We start from the raw sequence: 19,332 nt of genomic DNA on the forward strand, positions 1-19,332 counted from the left end.
ACCAGTGGTTTAGTATTATATGTCATAAAAAACAGAGCCTATACACAGTTTATAGAGAATAATTTGTAGAGATATTCTGGGTTGTAAGTATGTTTAAAGCCTCAAGAACACTGTATCCCACCTTACAGCAATAGTAATTTCCCTTGGAAAGTATACTTCATAAAAACAGCATCTATGTGACTTAAGAAATCTGGTAGCAGTGATTTATATACTGTACATAGTTTAATGACTTATTTTTTTATTCAATGTTCTCCAGTAGTAAAAAGTCTATTTTTGGGGCTATTAGGAATCACCCCAGGGAGCTGAAGGAACACAAAAAAGTGTCACCCACAAATATTTATACTTGATCAAAACAAAAAAGAAACCAGGCTTTGTTGGCTGCAGACAAAGGACGCCTAATCAACTGGCACATATTAGAGACAATCTAAGCAATATACAAGAATCTTGTCTGAATACAAAGTGCATGGATTTCACGTGGCAGCAGATGATTTATGGTGTGTTCCCCTCAGGGCAGGGCTCTGCTCTCCAAGCTGCAGGGCCTGAAAGCTCGAGGCATCCAGCTGAAGATCTCCAGCGGGATGATCGACTCCTCTGAGCTCGGGATGCTCGCCAACCACTGTAATATACATTCTGCCTGTCTGTGTTCAAACATGCTGCAGTTTACAGTAGCTCGGTCTCTTTACTCTTACTATTTGTTCTGCTCATCTTTTCTTTATGTCACTCTCTTTCTACCTTTCTGTCTTTGTGTTTAATTGTTGTATTGATTCTGTTTCCGCCTGATCGGCTTCAATCTTTCTCTTTGTCTCACATGTAACTTTTTTCACTTTAATCTTTCTTAAAGAGGATATATTCTGCTCACTTTCAGGTTCATATTAGTAATCTGTGCCTCTACTGTGACATGTTTCCACGCTTTAATGTTCAAAAAGCTCTTTATTTTTCTCATACTGCCTGTGCTGCAGCACCTCTTTTCACCCTCTCTCTGAAACCAGAGCCCAGGCTGCTCTGATTGGTTAGTTGGCCGGCCCTCTTGTGATTGGTCAACCGCTTAGAGATGTCCCGCCGCTTAGCCTATCACCTATAATGTGTTAGAGCGCTAGCCAATTGAAGCAGATGTTACATAGTGAAGTCATTATGTTAGAACAGTAAACACAGGAGTCTGTCCTTTGCTTATCTCTTTTCTCTCTCTCACTCTCCACTAACCCTAACCCTAACCCTTACTAGATGCTGAAGTCCACTATGTGAACACGACCGCGCTGATCAGAGGCAGCATCCTCTCTTCCTTCTGGGTGGTGGACAGGAAGCATTTCTACATCGGCAGCTCCAGCATGGACTGGAGATCCCTTGCCACAGTATTGATCACACAACACACACAAAACACTAACTCGTACCTGAACATATGCAAACACACAAATAAACATATAACAATAAATACTTAAAGATATGTGGAAGAACATGTCACATCATAATCTCAGTTATTAAGATGCAAATTGTTATATTTACAAATCTCTCAATCTCTCAATTTCAATTCTCTGTTGTCATTTGGTATCCAACGCATAAACATGAGATTTAATTGCAAAACAGGCTCTGTATCCCCTAATGTAAATTGCTTAGAAAATGTTCTACTGGCTCAGAATAAATATATATATATATATATAATGTATTTGATGTCTCTAGTCCTCTAATGCAAAAAGCGTTCCCTCCTGAAAACAACATGTCATGATTTCCTGTTAATTAACTTAAATGACACAAGATATTTATATATCTTTCAACACATGTAATATAACTCTTCTACTTTAAATAATAACTTAAAATCAGTGTTTTCAGGAGACTAAAGGATGAGGTTATATGTAAGGTTATATGTCAGACTCTTCAAAAGTCATAGGTAGTGGGGGGTGAGGGCGTTTAGTGGGGGCAGCCAAGGTGAGGTGATGCAAAAATAGAACAGCCATTTTTTCTTTCATCTTCTAGCTTCAAAGCTGAGAATCTTGCATGGTTTATTAAAGCGGGGACCCATTTCTTAAGCGTTTGTATCTATCTTCAGACACCTTGAGATACAAATGGCACTCTGCATGTTAGTGTGTTTTGTGGGGGATATTATAGGTTGTATCAAAGAAGACATTCGTAAATGGGATCGAAGCTTTGTTTAGGAATACTTACATCATGAAAACAAGGAAGGGAGAGAAAATATGTGCAAGCTGAAAAGCTGAAATTGACAAGTGAGTCGTTGAAATGAAAATGTAACAGAACAAAGAAAGAAAAGTGTGAATAAAGAGACAGTAAGATCTTCTATTACCCTGCTGATGTTGTGAAGATGGGCTATAATTGGATGACAGTTGGCAAGAGGAAGGAGCCATGAGAGTGTTGGATAGATGTATAAAAGTGTTTAAAAAAGATAGGTTAAGCGAGATTACTTGGAAAGAAGGAAATCTGGTGTTGACATTGTGATGCACATCATTTTGTTGATCCTGAAAGTAATGACGATAATGTTCAGGATCATAACAAACATACTGATGTGAATGTTGGCTGTCTTCATTAATGATCTAACAGAGACTGTGTTTGCTCTCCAGAGGAAGGAGCTGGGGGTGTTGGTGTACGACTGCAGCTGTCTGGCTCTGGACCTCCACCGAGTGTTCAACCTCTACTGGGGGCTCCAGTACAGAGACTTCATCCCCTCCTTCTGGTCCAAGCGCCTCTTTGCCCTTTTCAACAGGGACGAACCGCTGGAGCTCACTCTGAACAATACAAAGGCTCAAGCCTACGTCTCGGTAAGTGACTGATTTCAATGTCGTTTTTAGATTGGATAACTCTCAGCCACTGTCATTGAGATTTAGGGTTTGATTTATTTTCATCCAGGATTAAAATGATAAAATATGTGTTTTAATATGTTGTTATGTATACTCTGATTAAAAAATTTGCACAAGGTTTCACCTTAAAATTCATTTTACATTTTTGAATAAACCAAAAGTTCTGTGGGTGAAAAAGTAGGATGTTGGAAGCAGCCATCGTTAACAAAATGTTTTTCACCTGTGTTTCCTGTCAATACAAGTTAGATGTTTGCTGTGAATTGCTGTGTATTTCGGCGTTTGTTAGGATACTAAAACTATAGTGCTGTCTATAGTCATTAGGAAGAGATTTCGGAAAGAAAACACACCTGTGTAAACACCCACACAGGTGTTTTGAGTCACTGATTGATTAGACCTCAGATAAGGTTGCCAGAATGGAAATTAGGCAACGTGACGTCAACATTATGAATGATAAAGGTATATTAATTCAGACATCAAATGGACATGGGTAATATTGTTCACTGATGTCCTTTGCCTTAAAGTACTTAAAACGTAACTTTTTGCTTCATTCCCAGAATTTGTTAAAGTAATGGGGTTGAAAAACGCTTTGCATTCACGCTCGAAAACACATATTATGGCTTTCTTGCTCTAACTTTAAGTACAGCACACTCAATTATTCCCATCTCCAGTCGAAGTGACAGTTAGTTCAATGTTTGATGCTGAGTGTCTCTGCAGGACGCTGCGTCTTTCAGTGTCATCCGATTTCTAGAGATGATTGATGGGGATGTCATCCTACCTGCAGCAAATGTGGCTGAGCTGTCCGTCCCTAAAGATGAATATCAACACAAAAAAAGCGCATACAAAGTACACACTTAAACATGTAGAAGTGTCTGTCAGCAAGAATTCAAAGTGAAACTTCAAGACATGAGCACTGACAAACACCAACACACACACATAAAACAAAGAAAGACAATCAAATTTGTGTAATTCTGGTAAACGATAAAAATGATGAGAGCTGAATTGGTTATTTGAATGAAAACAGTTCTGAAAACTCTGCATATTATTAAGATTTCCCTCTGAGTCACTGTGGTAATAAACATCTATTTACCAATGCTTTGACAATTGTTCCTCTTTTTAGCAGATAGTCACTGATTGTGCATCCTCTGATCCTGCAATGCTAACACTACTTGTCTTTGCATGACTTCTTCTCTGGCGACAGAGCTCCCCAGATGTTTTCATCCCCAAACATCGTAGCAATGATCTTGAAGCCATTTCAAGGGTCATCCAGGAGGCCCGCCAATTCATATATATCTCCATCATAGATTACCTGCCCCTCCTGAGCCGCAACACTCAAAGGTAAGAACCACTTTTTAATTTCTTTGGATGGGCTCTTATCATTAAAAAATGCTATGCTTTGCTTTGGTTCAAGTGATTTAAAGTCTTTGTTTGTTCCTGTGCCAAGTTACTGGTCTCGTATCGACGCTCTTATCCGGGAGGCTCTGATCCTGAGGAAGGTCCGGGTTCGTCTGCTGATAAGTTGCTGGGAAAAGACTCAACCACTTAGCTTTAACTTCCTCTGGTCCTTGAGGAGTCTGTGCATGGATCAGGCCAACTGCTCAATGGAAGTTGTAAGTACAAGCCAACATCGTATTTTCAACTCTACAGATATGCTTTATCGATGCTAACTGCACAACTGTCCATGTGTATCTGTGTGTGCAGAAGTTCTTCAACCCCAGAGTGCAGAGCGATGGCAGTCTCCAGGGAATAAACCACAACAGGTTTATGGTGACAGATAGAGCCATTTATTTAGGTGAGCTCATCGACGACTCAACTTTATGACTCTGTCCTACATGCTCCTGCTCACCGCAAGCACACAGCAAATTGTGTTTTTTTCAGCTTGTTGAGGTTATGCATTGATCTCGAGTGGTTAGGATAGCCCATCTGTCAGGGTTAAGGACCTGAACAAACCGAGGTCTGTATATTGCAAAATATAGACGCCTCAATAATCTAGTGCTTGAATGTTTAGCATGGTGGACCTTGCAAAGAAAAAAACGAGATTCATCATATTGCCCCATTCCAGTTTTGTATAAACTAAGCTAATCACCTCCTGGTTCCAGCTCTGTACTTAACACACAAAACATGAAAGAGAGGTTCACTTTCACATAATCTCAACCGTCTAACTCAAAAAGAAAGAAAAGTATTTCACTAAAAGGCCAATGATGACTATAAAAGTCTATCTTCAATGGTAGTATATTTTCATTTATCCAATGGCACTACATGACAATGTTTAAAAAACCTAATTCAGGTCATCTTGGTATGTTTTCTTTTGCCTTATTTGTTGTGCTACAAGGTGTTTTTGATACTGCAGCAACTAATATGTTTCTTGCTTGGTGTCCTGACAGGTAACCTGGACTGGTTGGGGAATGAGTTTACCTTTAACACTGGAGTAGGCTTGGTGATCAGTCAGCCAGAGGGCATCGAGGAGAGGAACTCTACAGTGGTGGAGCAGCTACGGGCTGCATTCGAGAGGGACTGGTTTTCTCGTTACACCCACTCACTGCAGGCCAACAAGACGAACATCTGCAGCAAACAGCAGATCAACAGGCTTGTGCAGGACAAACTTGGCCACCTGGACAATGCACCAATGCCTATCAGCGTAGACCTGCATGATAACAGACCTGCACCAATTAGACACAAACACCAAGATGATGGACAGGCCCATGTTAAAACAAAGCACCATGACGACAGACTTAGCAAAATTGCTCTGCAAGGCAAGGCCGATGGGCTGGAGCCAATTATAGACAGTTACCAAGAGAGGGGACAAGTCAAAATGAGCCATGACCTTGACAGCAGACAGGTTCAAATCAAAGGTAATCACCGAGACAATCCAATGGATCCGCCCACTCAGTCAGCTGAGAGCAGCGGCAGCAGAGAGATCTTAAACGGGTCGCTGTGACCGAGGAGCTTAATGAGAACTACTCTCTTCCAGGTACAATGGACTGGATCTTTGTAGCAATTTGTTGTTGCCATTTTGAAAAACGTTGAAGATATTTAAGTGATATTTGGTTTGAAGGACTTGATCAAGAACTCAGGAAGGGAAGTATACTCTGATGCAATCTGGCACTTTTGAGAGATTTTTTAAGAATGAAACCAAAACATTTTGGTTGAGAAGAAACACTGGATAATACAGATATACAAACATACAGCTTTGCTTCTTATTTAATCTTTCTCCTCTCCTTGTTGAGATCTCTCAAGCCAAGGAAACAGATTGAATCTTTCTGATTGCCTAATTATTATATGTCACTTTAGATGTTTGTGGCAGTCATTATTTATCACCCTTTAAAAGGGGAAAAGACGCCTGCATGAATATGCAGAGATTGGAAGCAGTGTAGCTACAATAGCTACATTTAGCATTTAGGAACACTCCAAAGCCATGGAAGATTTATACACACCTTCACATGTTGTGTATCTATTATCACCTCTTAATTCTGTTTGTGTAGCTCCAGCAGTATTCTGAATAAGTTGCTGTGCATTTAAATTGTTACTTCTAAAACTGATAACCTATTTATGAGTTATTCGAACGAAGCAACCTGAAACCATCTGTTCAGTAATGGGTTCAGATGCTCTAATGTCAAATGATATGAATACAAAACAACCCTGTGTGTATATGTTAACACAGATCCCAGTCATATTTTATATTTCATTTGTCGCACTAACTTTCTGATTTTAATTCCATTATTCCTGGAATTGAGCCCATAACTCATTTTGAGTTCTGACCCAGAGTTGAGAGGCTGGGGCTCTAAAGGAATTGATCACATCAGGATCCCCATGATTTATCCTCAATAACAGAAGCACTAAAACACAGTACAGACAGCTGGTTCAACCCAGGACTTGAGGCGCCGTATATCTCTGAATAGCAGGTTGGTGTAAGACAAATGTTTTATTTTAAGGGCGGTAATATTGAATTGGATGATGGACATATTCTACTCCATAACACCAAATATACTAAGGTGTGTATTTTCAATCAGACGCTGCCAGTGAAAAACGACAGCCTTCATTGGTTTTTGTGAAAGGCAGATGTTTTCCCCAGGAGGAAGATGAGCTATAGATCTGAAAGGCTTCTTATAATCATTTAAGTTACCAAATATAAATCCTAGGAAAAGAAGATAGATCGAATGGGTATCTACTCTGCCGAATGCAATGGGATTTATTGAACAAATAAAGGAGCAGGTAGAAGAAGGGCCAGAGGGTCTCTGCTGTCCAATCAATACAGTGCATTTTGAACAGAGCCTGACAGTTGCAGTTGCTGTCCTTTAATTTCAAGGACACTGTTACTTGTCTCCTCTGACTGATGTATTATTACCTTTACCGTGTGGAGGTAAAGGAAAAACGTAATGAGAGAACACTTTTCAATGAAAGCTGGTAGCAGCTTTTAATTGCATTTTTTAAATGTCTAATACCTTTACACACTCTTTGTGGCACTTTTTGCAACAATGCTTTTTTATGTTGCTAGAACATTTGTGTACTTCCAAAGCCATTAATCAAGGAAACATTTCCAGAAAGATAGTGATGTTTGATGAGAAATATGCTGAACCTGATGCTCAGAGCTTTAACGTGAAAGCATGAGGTGAAATGAGTGTGTCTTTTGAAATAACTTATAACAGGAATAATTGTTGTATACTTTTAAGGAAACATGTTAATTTCCAGGTTCACATTATATTTTCAGTTCCTAAATGAGCCAAATCTGAATAGCTTGTTGAATCCCATGTTTTTAAGCTTGTAATTACACCAGATACCCAAATGTATGTGCACAAGAACTGCAAAAGTGAGGCTTTTATGTTATGTCCCCTTTAATTCCGCCACAAAACTGAAGTTTTTACAACAGAATGCATAAAAGGTTTGGCTGTAAGAATTATATATTGCACCATTGTTGTTGGATATCAGAAAACACACCAATAGACTATTTAAATCCGGTCATGATGGATAACTTCTGCCATCTAGAGGCTGTCTTGAGAAAAACATTTCTTACTTTCTTAACCAAAGTATTTTTAACAACTGCTGTCTATATGCCACTTCTTATGAAGCGTATAAACGGCAGCAGAGGTTTTTCCTGCACATTTTTTAACAATAATGATGTTGATAACTACAATTTATTGGTTTGAGGTTATCAGAAGATCTTTTTTAAAACACACAAATTGTAGCTTGGAAGTAAATGTCTGATCAAAAATAATTTAATGAATGCAATAGGTACATGTTAAACGATAACATGCATAAAACAAAACACAACTTCCCTTGCTTCTGTGTTTGCACGTTTTCTCTTTCTGTATTCATTCATCAACTGTTTCATGACTTGTATATGAACCAAGCACTCTCATCTGTTTCATTTGTAGAACAGCTTCTCCATATAGAGTGAGTAGAGCTTGATGAGTATTATCTGAATAACAACATATTGTCTTGCAAAGCATTACATCAACACACTGTGCTGCTTGACAGCTGGTCTGGAGTCAGATTCAGTTTACGCTGCTATTATAGTATTGTTGCACAGGGGGCCGGAATGCTGCTAATTCACCCTGTACACCCGCTTTTAGTTTACATTTTATTTTCAAGCTATTTTGATAATTAAAACATTGAATATTTTCCAGTTAGCAAAGGAACACAACTCAACCTTTAATCAGCAACTGTTTACAATCTGCTACTGCTACAAAAATAATAGGAAGGTTTCCGTAACACACTTTTAAAAAACTGAGCAATATTTGCTGAATACCTTGTGAAATATACAGGATAGATGGATGAATATTCTGGATGGTTTTTAAGGTAGCTGCCAAGTGTTACAGACTGACATACTAACTGTCTGGGACAATTTAAATGTTCACTGTTATACCTTTATTCTATTGAATTGTTTCGGCATGACTGCTGCTTGCATGCCCTGCCTTTATGAACTGTGCACAGAAGCTATGAGTCTTTTTAGAGATAATAATGATCATAATGAAAGCATATATACCTTTAAAAAACAAAACAACAGAAGGAATGTATATTTATTAAACACTCTTGATAATGCAAACTACTGAATTATATGATCGCTATGTTTTTACTCTTAATAAAAAAAATGTATACTCTAAGGTTTTTATGTGTGGGTGTGTTTGTGCTTAGTGTAAGTGATGTTTGTTTCCTTAACACAAAGGCTGTTAATTAAAGCAGGATGGCTTACCTCAGAAGTTAATCCTTACCGCACTGTGGCTGTCAGTCAGGCCCTGCGTAACCCTAATGGACCATTCCCTTAACCCAACTCACTGAAAGGTAAAAGTGGCACAGACATTTTAAATGCTGTATTTCAATCCACACATATAAATCAAGATACAAACACAAGGCAACGTGTTGCTGATATGTATCAAATGGTTATATGTTTTTGTAAAAATGTGATCTGTAACTCATCCTCAGTGCATCCAAATGACACCTGTTTTTTTTTTTTTTATGGAATAAATTCAATGTTCAACCATTTCAGACATACAAGTTCAACATAGTGAATTTAAATAACATAAAATATATATATTTTAAACACGATGATAATTGAAACAATTTATAACATAATACCTGGATAAATAAACTCCATAAACATAAACTTGTAGGAAAATTATGCATTATCTTTTCAATATTTTCATAATATTTCTTCATAGTATAACGATATTGTTCCTTTTTTAGTAAATATAAGTGCAGAGGTGGAAGAAGTACTGAGACCGTGTTTTAAGGTCAATTCTTAGTACTCATTATGCAGATTGGCCCTTTTCAGAACAATATATATAATATGTTTTAATTATTACATTACACTGTTAGACACTTTTACCCAAAGGGACTTACTAAATACTGTGGGCAATACCCACAGGAGCAATTTGGGGTGAAGTGTCTTGCCCAGGGACACAATGACATGCTGACTGCAGTGGGACTCGAACCTGCTTTCCTCTGATTCGAAGATCAGCGCACTAAACCACTGCGCCAAACTCCTCCCTATAATTATAATTTCTTGTTGCATTTCATTGGTATCAGAGCTTATAAAGGTGCAGGCGTAACTAACGTGTTGACTATATTTTACATTATTAATCAAAATCTGCAAAGCAAGAAACGGTGGAGTGGAGTAAAAGTAAACCATTTACCTATTGTAGTAGGGTAGAAGTATAAAATATTAAAACATTGAAATAATAATTAATAATAATTACAAATTCCTCAAAATTGTAATTGAGTAAATGCTTCAAACATTTGTATTGAGAAGAAGCATACAGTTGTAAGCAATAGTACATACTTCTTTGGGGTGGCAATCATGCTTCCCTTTTTCAACATAGAAGACAAACAGAACAGCCAACAAGGAATAATTAAGAAAATAACATAATTTGACAGGAATACCATACTTAATGACATACAAAGTCATAGTGGGAAAGAACAAAATAGTAGCCTATATATAATACAAATAAATAAACTTAAAGGATGTACTTTAGTAAATGTACTTTCTCTACACACCACTGTAAGTGTTTAATGTTAGGGTCACACAATCATACGTGTCTGGGCTTGAGCACCAACGGACTGACGTAACGGTTACCTTAGCAACCGATTAAGCGAGACCTCACCAGTCCGGGCTTCAGATTCATGAGTGCGCTTTTCTTCCTGGAGACCGTCCCGTCGAGAGAGAGGGCAAAACAGCCCCTGCGACGCTCAGAGGAGACTCCTTCATGAAGAACAATACACCAGATGTCTTTTTCCACCATTTCGGGTTGTGTTTCTTCGTGCTGTAGCGGAGCGGGACGCGCAGGACTGACGAACATCACCGGGCTGGTGTTGTTGTTTTTACCGAGCAGCAGCCACCATGGCTGAGGAAGAAAGTGAGTGGATTTTGGAGAGCATCGTTGGCTACCTGGGGAGTCCCGAGTGGGTCATTCCTGTCTCGGACTTTATGGAAAACAAATGCACTGGTAAGGTATAAAAAAAAACTGCAATTTGTAGAGTTCTGGCTACCTCTTTGGAGATGTGTGGAACGTTAGTGCGGTGGCTAAGCTAAGGCTAACAATGTTTTGTTGACATTTTGTCAGGCTATGATACTTTGTACCGTTCACTAACTTTACACTTTTCTTAATAAACGTTTTTTGTGCAAGTTAATCAGACTTTAATAACATAAAGTCAATATGAAGCAACAAAGGACACAATTAGAGAATCATAACAGAAAAAGTAGTTAACTAGCTAGCAAAGTAGAAACCTCAGCTATCAAAAAGGTCATATATACTGAGGTGGGGGAAGTACTTTGATCTTCTACTTAAGTAAAATGTAGAAGTAACAGAGTGTAGGAATACTAACAAGTAAAAGTCCTGACATTGAAATGTTACTCAAGTAAGAGCACAAAAGTATTGGCCTTTAAAATATACTTAAAGTACCAAAAGTAAAAGTACTAATTTTGCAGATCCATTTCAGAACAATATATATTATATGTTTTGATTATACTTATTGACGCATTAATGTGTATTAAAGATGGTAAAGGTGCAGCTAATTTAAATGAATGAAAATTGTACTTAAGAACTTGAGTACATCTACTTAGTTACTTTACAACACTGCATATATACCAACTTGTCTTATTTATTGTAATGTATTCTCTGGACAGAATATTGATGTTGAATTGATATCATTTGTGTTTTTAATTTGTCTTTTTCTTAGTGTTTGATGACGAAGATGAGAATAAGTTATCATACACAGACATTCACCTGCAGTATAAGAAATTGGTGAGTACAGTCCTTGGCCCAGTTGTGTCAAATTACGTCATCAAAATTAACTCGTTAGTGGTTTTCTCTTGCTGACTCATTAAACTGGACTCACGTAAGCTGCTTTGTTTTGTAGGTGGAGACGCTGCTGGGGAATTACATGCAGGAGGTTGGCATCAACGAGCAGCAGTTTCTGGACGCATGCACCTCTCCTTTTGCCAAGACCAAAACCCTGCAGGTACTTTAAGCTCCCTGTTGAAACCCAGTCTGTGGCACACCCCGTCAGCCTGCCAGTGAACCTGATGGGAGGGAATGGGATTTGCCTTACATGACCACGGGTGTCCTGCTTATACCTGAAGCCATACATAATACTCATAATGTAATTTACTTTTACTCATAGGAAAACAATGGTGTGTCATTGCTATTTTCTAATGATTTACACACACACACACACACACACACACACACACACACACACACACACACACACACACACACACACACACACACACACACACACACACACACACACACACACACGAAATTGACCTACTTTAATTGGAAGGTGTTATTATAACGGAAGATACTTTTATCTATAGCCAAAATGAGCTCCTGCTAGGTTTACATAGTTTTATGATGGTATATGTTTTTTCGAGGATTCATGCACGCCACTGCAACCCTTTTGTTTAGTCAGTTGGAAAAATAACAGCTCCTCAGTTATTCATGTAAGGTTTGTTGTTAATTAACTTACAGTTTCGCAAAGTTGTAACTGTTCACCCAAAACAGGTTAAGCTAAATTGCCAACTGACATGATGTTTTAAAATGTGTTTTTGCACTTAAATAGCCATTTTAATATTGTACTTATATTAGTTTCAGATTGGCAGAGATCGGTACTTTATCATAATCCTCAGTAAAACTGGATATCATTCATTTCCACTAAATTAATACAAACCAGGTTAGAGTCTCCCAAAACAGAGATTAACTTTACCAGAAGTTATACATTGAGCAGTCTAATGCAGTCATACCAACAGTAGTAAGTAGAAACAGCTATACTGTAGGTTTGGGATTCAGAACGTGGAGACCTGTTAACTAGAATCTCTGAACTTGTATTTAATGTTGTTTGGAAACATTTGCCTAGCATTAGCCTACATGGTGGACAGACCCTTGAATAAAGACAGGAAGCTTGTGTGATAGATTAGGCCTAAGTACTATTTTGTTTGCAAACATAGCTTGCTTAGTCAAAAGTATCCCATGCTGAAAGAACTGAACATCCTGTACTGATCCACAGGGGTTAACAGGCAATGATGATCTCATAGGAACATTGACCCAGCTGTCGCTAAAAAATAAACCCCAATGGAGAATGTGTTTTATGTATAGCCAGTCAGCAATAGCATTTTCAAATGCGTCAATATCTCGATGTATTTGCTGTAAAGTGTCTCTTGAGCAGAGAGTAGCTATGCAAGAGGAGGTTAGCCTTCATGATACTTTTTACACCAGCTAGCTAGCTAGTGGTTATGCCATTTATACTTCGTTGTCTTTTTGCGACAGTTATTTCTCATGGTCTTCTATGTGTATTTTATTTGTTGTACAGTTGGTGTTCCAGCCCGTTCTTGCTACAGATGACTTCCAGATGTTTCGCTCACTGATGACCCAGAAGAACACGGAGCTGCAGCTTCAAGCCCTCAGTGTCATCAAAGAAATGAACGGTAGGCTGGATTAACACACACTCTCAGACAGGAAATCACTCCTGATGAAGCCCCCGCTAACATGCCTGCTGTGTGTAGGGGCCCTCCCAGAGTGTCTGACCGACGGAGTGGACGTGATGACGGAGCTGCAGGATCAGGAGATGAAAATCCTGCAGGAGGTTCTCAAGTAAGTCCCATATTCTTATTTTCTCTTCTACTCTCTGTCTCACTCTGGTTATCTTTCTTCCTCTGCCCCCTTTAGCATTATCATATTTTAAGTTCTTGCAGTGGCTAAGAGTTTCATTTCAGGAAAACACAAACAACTGTAAATCTAGAAACTAGGATTTGAATGTATTAAATATCCTGACCTCAATGATGGACAAAGTTAGCATGCATGAGCGATAGATTCAAAGGTAGAATCAATCATTTATTATTATCCTTGTTACAATATGTAAAAGTATGTTTTTAAATGAGTGTTATGTGTGAATGAGCTCTTCATATCTACATATAGATGTGGGAGTCTGCCATGTTGGACCTTTAAGTTTCTACAATCAACCTAGATGCAGGCTTTTTGCAGGGCTTTTCGTGTTTTTAAATGACCTGAAAGCCACCTCTTTTTCTGAAAAATAAATCCTACATACTGTCCCTTTTTATTTCTGAAATAAAGCACAAAAATTATTCTTATGTAAAAAGTGTAATGAAATGTAGTTTCTCTTTATGTATTAAGGCTGAAACACCACAATAAATGCATTCTGAAAAACCTCACACTAAGTATACTTAGATATATACTTATCTAATCTTTTATGACTTAATTAAGTGTGAGTTCTTCCTTATTATGCTGTTCTAATATTTCCACATTTTCCTTATGCCTCCACTGTCCCTGTGCCGGGTGTCAGAAGCCGCTGCCCTGCTCTCTAATGGGATTTTGCTCGTGGCCGCGGGGCCAAGTAGAACACTGAGTCTAATATGACCGCGGTTAAGCTCCTTAGGGTGCAGCTAAATTAGGGTGGAGAGATAGACAATAAACAACCAACTGAGATTATTATTATTTTTATCCTCATTGTTTTATGAGGATACCTTGGCTGCTGATCAGAGCTGCATCATTCTGCATTCCCCCCGTTGATTTTAAATTGATTTTAAAATAAAGTGGGAGGCCCTTTGGGAAACTCCAAGATACTAAATGTTTAATGTCACCGTTTTGGCCCTATGTGTGAAAACTTAATGCACTGGAAGAATATTCTAATATAACAATCAGCCTACCAAACAATTTAAGACAAATGATGCAATATACTGCATTTACACATATGGCTAGTTAAGTAATTGTGTGCACCTGTAAAAATACATCAAACCACTATAATGCATGATTATGCTTTTACTTGTAATTTAATTTAGCTATCAGTGTCATAAAGCTTTTCTTGTGAATATCGACTAATAGACCATCCTTTCCTTCTTTTACATCTCTTTCTATATGCAAACAAACTGGATAATGCTTTGAGAAAGTCTCCTCTAAGCCAAATGAAGTTGTTAAATTAATCAAATTAAAGGATCAGTGTGGTGCCCTAGTAATGCCAGGGCAAAGTGTATTTTTCTAGTTCATTTGTGCTATTAGCCAAGGATTACATGTATAATAGATCTTTAACTTTATATAAACTAATCTCTTATCACACCTGGGCTACTAATCACACTTGGTTTAAGTAGGCTAGGGCAAATGCTCCACCTCTCCATCTTAAGGGGAGTGAAACATCATATGTGCATGAGCCATCAGATTTGGATCTGCTCCAAAAATGTAATCGATGTATCCTTGGCCCTTGGACCTGTAGTTCTTCAGTTATCCTGCTGACAAACAAACTTAACCGAAAACATAATTGGTGTAGGGAATAATTATTTCTGCACAAGCCAATTTATGCATAGCAAAAATTCAGACCATGTGCCCTGCATCAATTCTAAAATGTGTATTTATCTCCTGCTACTTTGTCCTCAGGCAGTCAAAAGATGAGTATGATAAGGAACTGTCCAGGAGGCTGCTTTTAGAGCACAAGGTTGGCAGCAGCTCTGATAAGCGATTGGCAGAAAGCAGCGAAGCCCAAAATACCTCCTCTGCTGCCAGCCAGCCGAGCGTCGCTGCCAAGGTGAGACACCATGAGCTGAACGAGCCAAAAGATGTGCAAACCACTTCTTAACTTTGTTTTCCTATCAATTCAGACTTTTACCGTTCAAAAACTGATGCTACCAATGATAAATAGTTATTTCCAACATCCCTTTCCCGTTACAGTCCACTCGTTTCTTTATAATAATGTCTCCAATGTGTCATTATTCCATGCTAAGGCCAAAGCGGAGGGGAGAGGTGACAGCAGCCAGAGTAACGGTCACCATGCCCCCCCACTAGTGAACGGAAACACAGTCCCTGAGGCTACTCTGGTAACTGAACCCCAAGTAGAAGTATAGTAGCATTTCAGTTAGTGACCTAATAATCAACAGTAGTTTACTGCTCTATCTGAGGATGCATTTATACCTGTATCTGCATCAGCTAACTGTATAAAAAGGGGAGGTTCATATAAAACTCAACATGTGTAAATAAGGTTCTGCATGCTCTTGTTAACAGTAAAGCATCAGTGATTGATCCTGAAATTCAAATTAACTGTACGGTACAAAAGTATGAGCAGGAAATTCCAAGCCTAAGTATTAATGCATCCTGAGGGCAGATAGTAGCTTTCATAGCCTGCGTCAGTAGGTAGACCATGAAGAAGCTTTGTCGTTTTAGACTGAAGTTGCTTGTGTAGTATCAATAGATTAAAAACATTTGCTGACTGCAGGGTGAATGGGACGTGGTTCTATAGATTCATCTTTGTAGATAAGCCCAGCTTCACTCCTGTGGTATCTGTGAAATGGTTCATCTGTAGTTGCAATACTGGGCTGAATCTGATGCAATGTCTGGGTCATCGGTCCAACATGTATTACTGTCTCTGATCCTTCCCTCCAGCTCAACAGCAGACCTGTCACAACAGATGAGAGACAGACGTCAGCTCGAGGAGGTGGAGAGAAGAAAAGTGCAGCCAAGAGCAGCTCCACTTCTAAACCCTCCCCAGGTAACTCAGAAGGAAAGATATCAAAAGTATAGTTTTAAAAGGCCAATTCCCCCCCTGAAGGAGTACTGTGTGTACAGAAGAATGGTGTTCTGTTGTTTATCTGGTCAATAAACCACATGTTTGTGTCTCAGAAGCTGCACATTCCCTAACTGATTGAATATGTGTGTGCAGATTGCGGCAGTAACGGTGTGGAGTCCAGAGTCCTTCCTGCAGTGAGACCTCCAGTGAAGTCTGGTGAGCCCCCCCTCAGTGCAGGGTCCAGGGAGCAGAGCAGCAGCCTGACCCCCCCCGAGGGCTGGCTGGAGGAGGCTCACAGGGAGGCCGGCTTCTCCAAGCCATACACCGTGAGTCTGTCCTTCTTCCCCTTGTTTCCTTTAGCACAGCTCTGTGGGTTGTATACAACATGATAATAACACAGATTTGCACACGTTACAGAAACAGAATACCTTTATTAGTCCCACAGAGGGACTGTGAAATGAAGTTATAAATTACTGACACAATTCAATTCTGTGTTACGAAGCCTTTCTTTTAGACAAAGTCACAAAATGGAATCTCACTTTGGTGCATAGCAAACACATTCATTACAACTCTCGTTTGTAGAACACACTATGTATGATGGTGGCACAACATTACATTTGTCCTGTTTCTACTGGATGTCTTCCCAATGAAGGCCCAAAACACCTTTATTTGAAGCCCTCTTCTGGTTTCCCTCCCCCCCCCCCCCCCCCCTCAGGAGTTGTCAGCGTCTCAGCAGGAGGAGCTCCAGCAGAGGGCAGCATATCTGCGACAGCAGAGAGACAAGCTGCACGCTCTGAAAAAAGAACAGCAGAAACCCAAACAGACCATCGTACCAGAGGAGGCTCCTGCTGTCGTTCCCCCGGTAACTACAGCCTCTTACTGTCCCTCCTTGAACCTTAAAATGCAGCAGATGAAGTGAGACCAATTCACTATTTCCTAATATTATGGTAATGTTCTTCAGAAATCAAGTAAGGAAATGATCCATATCCATACTTTTCATTTTGGTCACATTTTTTTCTTTGATTTCCCAATCTTTGTTATCTCCCATTGTAAAGCGTCCTTGGGTTTCTTGAAAGGCACTATACAAATCTAAATTATTATTATTATATAAACGACATTCTGGATTTCACCTGATTTTCTTTAACCCACATTTTCCCTCCTGTTTTTTCCGTTAACCCTCTGTGTGATTTGTTTATTTGGGTTGTTGTTCTTACATTTCTCTCTGCCTGTGTCTGACCTGGCTGCTTGTCAGGAGGCAGTGGGGCAGTCCCAGAGTAACGGGGTCTGTACCCCCCTACCTCCTCCTCCTCCTCCTGCTCCTCTTGCTCCAGCACAGCACTCTGCTCACTCCTCCAAACAGAAGGTGATCCGTCAGCTGCCCGATGTGAACACGTGTCCTCGTACATGCGTAGTGGTGTTAGGCTCTCCCTTCTGTCTGTTGTACTGTCTCACACAAACGTACTGAAACTCCTCCATCACTCAAGCTCAGCAAAGGAACAGTCTGAGCTCTTTTACTCCTCAAAGTAATGAGAATAAGGTCTCATTAATATCGTGGATTGAGAATCGAACCCAATGAAAATCTATTTGTATGCTTAACGTTCGAAAGCTAGCATTTTCATTTACAAACATATCCTCTTCAGATGTTGACAGCTTCATACCTATTTTGTTATTTGATACTACTTTTAAAACCCGTAGTAAAGTGATATTTACAATACCAGCTGACATGTTTGCCATGGATCGTTTGTGAAAGTTTGGGGTTCCAAGGTTGAAATCAAGGCCTTGAAAACGTGTGCTAAAACGGAAATGTTCTCAAATTGCTAGTAAACAGGCTAAGTTCCACTGTGTGCATTTATGTCTCCCGCTTTTGCTTCATTGTTTCACGCACTAACTGCCCCTGAGAGTGCTACAATTAGAAAGCTTGAACCGTGTGTCAAACTGTTCCATGTTCGGTCCTTGAATTTTGAGTGAATTGTGCCTGGAAAGTTCTTGAAAGTCCCTTGAATTTGACGGTAAAGTAGATGTGGTAACCCTGAGCTGCTTGTGCTTAGTTTTCTAGTTGTGTGCTTGGTGGTTTTTCCTGCTGATTTTTCACTCCCTCAATATTTTCTCATAAGCCATCTTTAATCTTTTCTGTTTTTTTAACTCTAACAAGTGCTCCGCTGTCTTTACACAGGAGGTATCTGCTGAGGAGAAGAAGAAACTCCAGAAGAGAAAACATCTGGCTGACAAACTGAAAGAGGAAGTCATCAAGAAATAACTTCCCCTACAACTGCAATATTCTCGTGTATAGCCTATCTGGTCCAATCCTTTCTAAACAAGCTTCCTCTACTCTGCCTCCTTCAGCCGCATTATTCACCTTGCATAACACAGATCAGGTTTTTACCCAAAGATACCAAAATAATCAGATCTTCCTTTTCAAAATTGTTCCATTGCTGTCTCCAGAGGAGGAAGGTACATGTTTTTATATTTTGTATGTGTCAATCACTAATAAGAGCAAACCCAAGTGTGTATATATATATATACACACACACACACACGGCCTGTGTCCAAAGCGCTGCTACTTTTGCCACTTGGTGAACTATTTTAATTGTAAAATGTTCCTAAATGCAAGAATTATGGATTTTTTCCATGCACTCACATAACCCACAGCTCAAAATATAGCAATGCAGTAGGGCTGCTCAATTAATCGTATTTTAATCGCAATTACGATTTTGGTTTGCAACGATTATGAAAACATAATCGAAATAAAACGATTTAAAAAAAAAAAAAGAAATGTCGGTTGAATTATATTTAAAGTTCAGGGCAATCAACTGTTGAAAAAATACTGTTCACTTTTTTTTTTTCAATAAATGGGTTAGGGTTAACCCTTAGGTAAATGGATACTCGTTTTTAATAATCGTGATATCAATGATTGACCCAAATAATCGAGATTATGATTTTTGCCATAATCGAGCAGCCCTACAATGCAGTGCTTTTAACGCTACACTGGTAGGTAATGCAAAATCAAGATTCATGACTAATTTAT

At 39.0% G+C, this 19,332-nt stretch overlaps 2 protein-coding genes across 4 annotated transcripts in view; both read left to right on the forward strand.

The window, feature by feature from the left end:
- Nucleotides 1-8,896, forward strand: part of LOC104957363 (inactive phospholipase D5-like) — a 39,739-nt gene extending 30,843 nt beyond the window's left edge. Inside the window, exons 4-10 of the mRNA XM_010784985.1 lie at nt 510-618; nt 1,222-1,349; nt 2,568-2,765; nt 4,003-4,139; nt 4,246-4,411; nt 4,503-4,593; nt 5,186-8,896. Coding sequence (XP_010783287.1) covers nt 510-618; nt 1,222-1,349; nt 2,568-2,765; nt 4,003-4,139; nt 4,246-4,411; nt 4,503-4,593; nt 5,186-5,739 — 1,383 coding nt within the window. The 3' untranslated portion in view covers nt 5,740-8,896. The remainder of the gene's footprint in view (nt 1-509; nt 619-1,221; nt 1,350-2,567; nt 2,766-4,002; nt 4,140-4,245; nt 4,412-4,502; nt 4,594-5,185) is intronic.
- Nucleotides 8,897-10,384: 1,488 nt separating this feature from the next.
- On the forward strand, nt 10,385-18,934 carry cfap36 (cilia and flagella associated protein 36). Of its 3 annotated transcripts, XM_010784986.1 has the most exons (12): nt 10,385-10,741; nt 11,475-11,539; nt 11,655-11,756; nt 13,110-13,224; nt 13,303-13,390; nt 15,185-15,332; nt 15,529-15,621; nt 16,184-16,289; nt 16,461-16,633; nt 17,023-17,169; nt 17,560-17,670; nt 18,481-18,934. In XM_010784986.1, the coding sequence occupies exons 1-12, from the start codon at nt 10,636-10,638 to the stop codon at nt 18,562-18,564; spliced, it is 1,338 nt and encodes a 445-aa protein (XP_010783288.1). In that variant the 5' UTR covers nt 10,385-10,635; the 3' UTR covers nt 18,565-18,934. The 3 variants fall into 3 exon arrangements, with proteins under 3 accessions (XP_010783288.1, XP_010783291.1, XP_010783289.1); XM_010784989.1 differs by lacking the exon at nt 17,560-17,670; XM_010784987.1 differs by lacking the exon at nt 15,529-15,621.
- The last annotated feature ends 398 nt before the right edge of the window (nt 18,935-19,332 follow it).

This window comes from Notothenia coriiceps, unplaced genomic scaffold (assembly GCF_000735185.1).
Source record: "Notothenia coriiceps isolate Sejong01 unplaced genomic scaffold, NC01 NC01_scaffold00026881, whole genome shotgun sequence".
Classification (NCBI taxonomy): Eukaryota; Metazoa; Chordata; class Actinopteri; order Perciformes; family Nototheniidae; genus Notothenia; species Notothenia coriiceps.